Genomic DNA, 8,198 nt, shown 5'->3' with positions numbered 1-8,198 from the left:
TGGTAGAACCTGTCTCATCTGCTGATGGAAGTCCTGTTGACTTTCAGGCAGGCCCACCACCCTGTGAACTCCTGGAGGACAGAAACTGCCTTGGTTTGGGTCCGTACAGAAGCATATCCAGAGACAGGGACTGAAATCAGTTTACTTAGGAAGTGACTCAGGAACTAAAGAAGAGAGACGATGGAGAAGGCACCCACTGCAGCCACTGGGCTCTGCGGACAACTGGCGCGCATTCGCACTGCTGGTTCTGGGGTTTGCTGGAGAACGCACACTTAGAGCTGGCCTCTCTGGGAGGCAGAAGGGGAAGGGGATTTATCTACCAACTCTCATCAGTCAGGGGTTGAGGGCTGCTTCCAGAGGGGGCTCATTGCCTGGGACATCCAGCCTGACCCCTGGCAGAGCAATCTAGACCCTGGCGACAGGAAGTTGGTCAGCACCACTGGAGCAGTGAGGCCTTGGGAGTTGTGGGCAGGAACCTGCCGTGCCTGCTACAAGGGACTGTGTGTCTTGTTCACACATCTGCATACATTGTATGTTCCACCCCAGGCCTCTTGTAGCCTTCCTTGTTCATGAGTACAATGTTGCAAGAGCAGCTTTATTGGAACATTTTTTGAAAAAAAGTTACCCAAATGCAGTTAGACAGAAGGATAAAGAAGGTTGGGTCCGAAATAGCAAGGTTCAAATGGCCTTGGGTGCAGATGGAGCGGTGAAAAGGATAGCACACATAAAGGATCTGTTCAACTCGGGGGCGGGGGGGTTGCCAGATAACTGGCCTCAGGCAGGAGTTGCTCAGAGGAAAACTGTATCCCCGTGACGAGCAGACACAGGGAAGGAATGGTTCCCTCTGGGGAGGCAGTTTGCCAGGGCTCCTATAGCAAGGGTTGGGGGAGCACTCAGGGTGCAGGCAAGGGGGAGTGGAAGGGCCGCTCCTCTCAAGCAGCACACATATCCAGACATCCTATGTTCAAAACTCTCAGACTGGAGGTGCCAGTTCAATTCCCAGCTGCTCCACTTCTCATCCAGCTCCCTGCTAATGAGCCTTGGAAAGCAGTGGAAGATGGCCTGAGTTCTTGGGTTCCTACACGCATGTGGGAGACTCGGAAGAAGCTCCTGGCCCCTGGCTTCAGTCTGACCCAGCTCTGGCTGTTAATGGCTATTTGGGGAGTGAACCAGCGGATGGAAGGTCTCTCTATCTCTGTCTCTCCTTCAAACTCTGCTTTTCAAAAAAAAAAAAAAAAGACAAAACTCTCAGACCCGTGCAGCTTCCTTTGTCCACAGTGGCCTGGGCCCCTTTAAATACATACCGTAATCTAAGTTTTCCTGGAACATGGTCTGAAAAACCAGCTCCAATGGACAAACTGCTTCAGATTCTCTGCCCGTGTTCTGGTGGCCTCCTCTTGTCTAAATCCTGCACTCTTGGCTACAGAAGCATTGTTTTCTCTGGCCACTCACACCAGCCCCTGCCCCCACCCTGGGAAATTCCAGAGGGCGGGAGCCCTGGTATCCATCAGTGCCTGGCAGATTGTTGGCGTCTGGCATTCAACTCCTACCCTTTCATCCCACTGTGGTTCTTGAAAGGTCAGTCACCCACCAGAAGGGCTAACACAAAAAAGGTTATGCCAAGTGATGGTGGAGTCACTAATCTGCTCCACAATTTAGCAATTTTATTCCTTGTACAATGCCCAAGAGAAATGAGTGCATACATCCATCAGAAGGTACACAAGAATGTTCACAGAAGGGAAGCTTACCCAAATGCTTTGGAACATTCGAGCCGATGAAGCATGGTCCATTCATACAATGAAACAGAACACTGCAATGAGGATGAACAGACTACTGAAACTCACGTACGCAACAGCACGATCAGTCTCACATTGTGCTAGGTGAAAGAACCTGGACACAAAAATGTCTTACTGTACCTACAAAAAGTTCAAAGCCAAAGTGCCCTACATTGTTAGAAGTCAGCAAAGTGGTTCCCTTTGGGATTTGGGGGGTGGGGAGGACCTGAAGGGAGCTCCTCTTGGCCCGGGTACTGATTCCAGACGAGTATCTAATTTGTAAGAAGTGAGTTTTGGGGGCTGGCGCTGTGGTGAAGCAGGTAAAGCCGCCATCTACAGTGCCAGCATCCCTATGGGCACCAGTTCGAGTCCCCGCTACTCCACTTCTGATCCAGCTCTCTGCTATGGCCTGGGAAAGCAGTAGAAGATGGCCCAAGTCCTTGGGCCCCTGTACCCATGTGGGAGACCTGGAAGAAGCTCCTAGTTCCTGGCTTTGGATCAGTGCAGCTTCAGCCACTGCCGCCATTTGGGGAGTGAACCAGTGGATGGAAGACCTCTCTCTCTCTGCCTCTCTCTAACTTTGCCTTTCAGATAAATAAATAAATCTTTTTTTTTTTAAAAAAAGAAGTGAGTTTTGTACACTCTTCTGTTAGGTATCCTTTTCTGTATGTATATTTTAATTCAGTTGCTAAAAGAGAGGCAGCCAGCAAGCCTGGACTAAAATGAGAGGAGAAAGGTAGTGCTGGTCACAGTCAGAATGGGAGGCCAGCATTCGCAGACACAAGGGATCCACTTGCTGGTGGTGTTGCCAAATAACCAACCTCAAGCGGGAGTTGTCCAGAAGAAAGCTTAATTTAAAGGAGCCAGAGGGGAAGTAGTTCCAGAAACTGCCTCCCTGAGCAGCAGTTCCCCAGGGCTTTTATAGAAAGGGTTAGGGGATGGGCTGGCGCCGTGGCTTAACAGGCTAATCCTCCACCTTGCGGCACTGGCACACCGGGTTCTAGTCCCGGTTGGGGTGCCGGATTCTATCCTGGTTGCCCCTCTTCCAGGCCAGCTCTCTGCTATGGCCCGGGAAGGCAGTGGAGGATGGCCCAGGTCCTTGGGTCCTGCACCCGCATGGGAGACCAGGAGAAGCACCTGGCTCCTGGCTTCGGATCAGCGCAATGCGCCGGCCGCAGTGGCCATTGGAGGGTGAACCAATGGCAAAAAGGAAGACCTTTCTCTCTGTCTCTACCTCTCTCTGTCTGTAACTCGACCTCGCAAATAAATAAATAAAATCTTTAAAAAAAAAAAAAAAGAAGAAAGGGTTAGGGGAGTGTCCAGGATGCAGGCAAGGGGCAGCGGAGGGCACTCACACGGGCTGTGCCTGTTCCAAACTGACTCAGGCCTCTTGCAGCTTTCCTGGTCCATGGTGATCTGGGCCCCCTCGGAGTACAATGTTAGAGGATAAGTTTTACTGGAACATTCTCTGAAAAATAAGTTGAAGCCCGTCAACTGTTTCAGATCCTTTGCCCTTACTCCTGTGCACTGTTCTTGCCTAAATCCTATACTCTGGTTTATACTAGAACATGGATTTTCAGGATTTTTTAAAAAAATTAATCCATTTGAAAGAGACACAGAGATCTTCCATCTGCTGGTTCATTCCCCAAGTGCCCACCAGAAAACAGGTTGGGCCAGGCTGAAGCCAGGAGTAAGAAACTCAATACAGATCTTCCATGTGGGTGGCAGGGATCCAGCCACTTCCGACATCACCTGCTGCCTCCCAGAGTGTACATTAGCAGGAAGATGGACTGGGCAGCAGAGCCGCGACATGAACCCAGCCACTCGTGGGATGTGGGCGTCCCAAGCGGCATCTTAACCACCGTGCCAAATGCTTGCTGCTGGATTTTCGGTTTTAGTCTAAGTGCAGCCTCTTGTTTAGACACAATGGAGGTTTCTTGAGAGCCCGAGAGCCTGATGAGGCAGAGCGTGGGGGAGTGGGGAGCTGGTCCTGTCCTCAGCGGCTGTAAGCCTGAAGGGCACGCAGAGCAGATGGGTAGGCAATGTCACCTATAGGAGACACAATGATCTCAAGTGCTTTATCACACCCTCATTGTGCCAGTCACTGCTGAGTAAACAGAACATAGCCGAATCCGTGCCCTCGCAGGGTTTCTGTCCGGATGGGCAATGTGTTCTCTGGGCCCCAGGCTGAGCTCTGCATAGGGCTGCCCACTCCCATACACCCAGGTACTTGGTGGCTGGGCTAACAGGCCCCTTTCACTTCCATGGTCCCAGTAACTGCAGGGTGGAGGGGGAGAGTGCTCCCTTTCCACATGAGTATTGTCTGCTTTGAGGCCTATCTACCCTTGAGTTGGGAGACTGGCCCCAAAGCAGCACTTGGGTGGTACTCACCACATACAAGTAGACTAGGGCTCTTGAGACTCTGCGGCTTGGGGCTAGCATCCCTTCTGGTGGTAGGTCTAGCAGGCCACATTTCCTGCCAGCAGCCAGTGACAAGAGGTGTCTACACCCTTGGAGGCCCCAGTCAGGGACACGTACAGAGATGGCAGTGATGAGTATATGACAAGGGGATCTGACATGTGAACTGTGGAAGGAGGGTCACCAAGAAAAGGACAAAGATGCTAGGAACACTAAGGCAAGCCCACACTTGACAGACAGTCCCTGGAGGGAAGCAAAGACAGCCAGAGCCAGAGCCAGGCTTCCACCCAATCTGTGAGAGACAGTAAGCAAGAGGCATGGGAAACAGTCTAATTTCAGCGAGTAAGCAAGAAGGGGGAAGAGTTCTTGTTGGACAGAGACACACAGAGAAGAAGTGGAGTGAGAGAAAGAGACATGTATGTACACACACCAATGTATTCCTTGAGTTAGGACCACCCAGACTTGGGCAAAAGGGAACAGACATCCACACTCATCAAGACACAAGCCAGGGGCAGAAACTCCAAAGCCTGGAGGGAAGCAGGGAAGGTGAGGAGAGACAAACACCCCTCGGCAATAACAGAAGAGCCTGGCTCTGGCTCTCCACCCTCCATCCCTGGTCCTCCCAGCCTGCTGCCTTCAACCATAGGAGGTCCCAGTAGGTAGCTTGTCACTAAAATTGGCTGCCACCAATTTCTTCCTGTATGCTACACTCCCCTCCAGAGGCGCTGAGCCACAGTATAAGCCTGCTGTAGAGAGGCCCCGTGGAAGACTGAAGTGTCAGCCCTGTGGATGAGGAAGCCATCTGGGACATGCAGCCCAGCTGAGCCTTCGGATGGCTCCAGCCACAACCACCATTTAATCACAACTACCTGGGAGCCCAAGAAGAACCACCTAGCTGAACCCAGTCAACCCACAGGATAATGGAGGATAATACTAAACTGAGGCTTTTAAGCCACCAAGTTTTAGGGTGTTTGTTACATGGCAATGGACAACTAAATCACCGAGGAAAGGCTGCAGCAGCCCTTTTAAGGTCTGTCACACTCCCACCCTCATAGCCCCCTCAAAACAAAAGCAAACACTTGCCAATCAGACTTTCAGTCCCTTTAATTAGGAGCTCGGAGGAGAAGACAGAATGGCAGGCGGGGGGAGGGCAGGGTGGTGCTTCTTGAGCCCCACTCAGCAACTGGTCAGTTCTCATCCTCTGGCAGCTGGATCTTGCTGGGATCGAAGCAGTTGGATTCCATAAGGGGGAGGCCATTGGCCTCTCGGTATTTCACAAGCCTTTCGGCTTCCCGGCGCGCCCATTCTTGCATCCTGGAGGCAGCAGCAGTGGGGGAAGATGTGAGGAAGCCTCACTGGACACCCATCCCCCTTCTCACCGCCCCATTCCCCAGTGGTGCAGCGACAACAGGATTCCTTGCAGACACCCTTTCAACCTCCACCCTGCCTCTGCCTCCCTAGCCATCCCACTCTCTTGGCCCACCCTCTGTACCTGTAGTCTGGCAGATAAGCCACAAACGTGGTGCCAAGGACCAGGACAATGGAGAAGCCAAAGAAAAAGACAGTTCGCATGTTCCAGAGGTCCACAACAGGGTCCTTGTCGTAACCATGGGAGTCCGGGTTCTGTGGAGAAGGAAAGGTCAATGAGGGCTTCCTGCCGCTCCACAGAGCCTTATGCTGGCCCGCAGAACCTGCTCTCCACTCTCACCCCAGCCCGAGCCCTGCCTCCCCAGAGTCCTTTCTCATTCTCCTCTTGCTGCAAGACCTCTGTACTTGCTGTTCCCTCTGCCTGCAAAGCATTTCCCCCAAATCTAGGCATGACTGGATCCATCTCCTCATTCAAGGCTTTGGGCTTCATCGTCACTTCCTTTAGGAGGCATTCCCTAGTCACCCTATTACATTGACCCACAGGAAACCGGGATTTTTATAGGTCAAGAGAGGTTAAATTGTGGCAATTCCCTCAGCTCAACCTAACAAAATAGTTGCTTCACCCCTCACAGTCACTCTGTATCCACTTACGCTGTTAAAGATGTTTCTAGCATTTAGTTACTAAAGTAGCACCACCCCAGATCCCTGGATCCCATTATCTTATATTACCCATCACATCCGTCTGTATGATTGCTTTCTAATATATTACACATTTATTTTCTCTCTTCCCCATTATCTTGAAAGTTCTGAGAAGACAGGCTTTGCCTGACTTCCAGACTCCTAGATCCTTAGAGCCATGAACTGTGCCTGGTGTATGGCAAGGCCTCAGTCCATAGTTACAGAATGAACGAGTGAATGAGAATCCTATATACACAAGCTCCTAGACCAGAGGTTAGTACAGATGAGGTACTTATTATGTGCCAGGCCTTTTCTTTTCTTTTTTTTCCCCAAAGATTTATTTATGTATTTGAACAGCAGAGTTAAGAGAGAGAGATCCTTCATCCCGCTGCTTCATTCCCTAAATGGCTGCAACGGCAGGGACTGGACCAGGCTGAAGCCGGGAGTCTGGAACTTCATCCAGATCTCCCACACGGGTGGCAGGGGCCCAAATACTTGGGCCATCTTCAGCTGCCTTCCCAAGCTCAAAAGCAGGGAGCTGGATAGGAAGTAGAGCAGCTGACATTCGAATTGGCGCTCATATAGGATGCTAGCATCGCAAGCAGTCTTTCAACCCACTGCACCCATAAGGGGGGCCTGTGCCAGGTCTTTCACATACACAAACCTCCCAACAGCCCAGTGAAGTGAGTGGAAAGTGGCAATAATAAACCCCTAATGCTGAGAGATGACAGCGTGCCAACTGCTGCTCTGAGCATTTTGGACTCATTCCATTACAGCAGACAGATGTAATGTTTCATTTTTAAAGAAGGTGTCCTATCAATTTTCCCACTTTACAGACAAAGAAACTGAGGTACCAAAGGATTAAATTATTTGCCCAAGGTCACATAGGTGAGTAACTGTCAGGGCTTGGATTCCAACCGTGCTGACTCCAGAGTCTCTGGTACTAATACAGCACAGCAGATCTGCTAATCCAGTTATTTGAGCTTGGGCAAGCCGCGTATCTCTGTGTTTCTATTTCCTCATTTGTAGAATGGGTGTTCATCAAAAGTGCCTACCTCAAGATTGGGTGGTTTTGAGGATCAGATGAGTTACTGTATGTAAGGTGCTTAGAACATAGACTGGCACCGAGCAAGCACCACCTCGGGGCTTTTAGTATTAGCGTGGTTATCCTACTATATTGGTTCCAGAGTGTTTTCGGCATTTTCCACTTTAGGTTTGCAAAATAAGGCCAACTCTGCCTCTGGCCCCGGACCGTAGATATCAGGGGACAAAGGAAGAAAACAAGTAACCAAAATTCCCACGTCTTCAAGGATTTCGCCAGCTGCGCAATCCGCAGCTGCCTCGGAACGTCCTCTGCGGCGCCCCGTCCGCCAGTCCCCAATTGGCCCTTTCGGCGTCCCGTCCTCCCTCCCTCTCACCTTCTCATAGAGGTTGTCGTCCTCGGGATCTGGGTCCTCCTGCCAGTGTACGGTCGGTTCTTCAGGCCGCTTTCCCGCCACAGCGGAAGGGGCGACCACAGCCCTGGAGGAGCTAGATTGCCAGCGAGCGCGGACAGCCGGGAGCGCTCGCGTAGCCGCTGCGGCCCAAAAGCGGCGAGCGCACAAACCTAACATCCCGGCCGCCATGACGAAGAGTGCGGCAGGGTCTCAGGGGCGGGACGGAAATGCGACTGTGCGCAGCTGCAGTTGGTCCGAGCGCGATAATTGTCGCTCCACCCCGCCACACTAAATAGGTCCCAGGTCCGATTTTGTTTGCAAGTGAGGCGGGGCGTCGAGGAGGAGCCCCCTTACCCTCTTGTAGTCATGGCCTCCTGAGAAATTTGCTATTGCTAGGTCTGCACAGAACTTGATAGGAAGGAAACAGTGACATTTGGGTGGCCACGGCTTCCAGCCAATCGCCCAGAGTTCCCTTGCCCTTTAGGGAAAGAGGTGGAGCTTCCGCCTGCCTTTCATCTTCAAA

The 8,198-nt window shown here is 51.6% G+C and overlaps 1 protein-coding gene across 1 annotated transcript; it reads right to left on the bottom strand.

Moving 5' to 3' along the window:
* Window positions 1-5,279: 5,279 nt before the first annotated feature.
* On the bottom strand, window positions 5,280-8,184 carry NDUFB11 (NADH:ubiquinone oxidoreductase subunit B11). The gene is made up of 3 exons (XM_062184291.1): window positions 7,658-8,184; window positions 5,686-5,816; window positions 5,280-5,507 (listed from the first exon to the last, which is right to left on the bottom strand). The coding sequence occupies exons 1-3, from the start codon at window positions 7,862-7,864 to the stop codon at window positions 5,381-5,383; spliced, it is 465 nt and encodes a 154-aa protein (XP_062040275.1). The 5' UTR covers window positions 7,865-8,184; the 3' UTR covers window positions 5,280-5,380.
* Window positions 8,185-8,198: the final 14 nt, after the last annotated feature.

This window comes from Lepus europaeus, chromosome X (genome assembly GCF_033115175.1).
Source record: "Lepus europaeus isolate LE1 chromosome X, mLepTim1.pri, whole genome shotgun sequence".
Lineage (NCBI taxonomy): Eukaryota > Metazoa > Chordata > Mammalia > Lagomorpha > Leporidae > Lepus > Lepus europaeus.
Note: the sequence above shows the minus strand (reverse complement) of the source record. Positions and strands in the feature narration are given on the sequence as shown.

Excerpts from the sequence above, each read along its gene's own strand:
- NDUFB11 (XM_062184291.1), bottom strand. The coding sequence starts at position 7,864 with ATGGCGGCCGGGATGTTAGGTTTGTGCGCTCGCCGCTTTTGGGCCGCA. Across the intron at positions 5,817-7,657 it reads ACGACAACCTCTATGAGAAG|AACCCGGACTCCCATGGTTA; the intron begins GTGAGAGGGAGG and ends CCTTCTCCACAG. Across the intron at positions 5,508-5,685 it reads GCTTATCTGCCAGACTACAG|GATGCAAGAATGGGCGCGCC; the intron begins GTACAGAGGGTG and ends TGCTGCCTCCAG.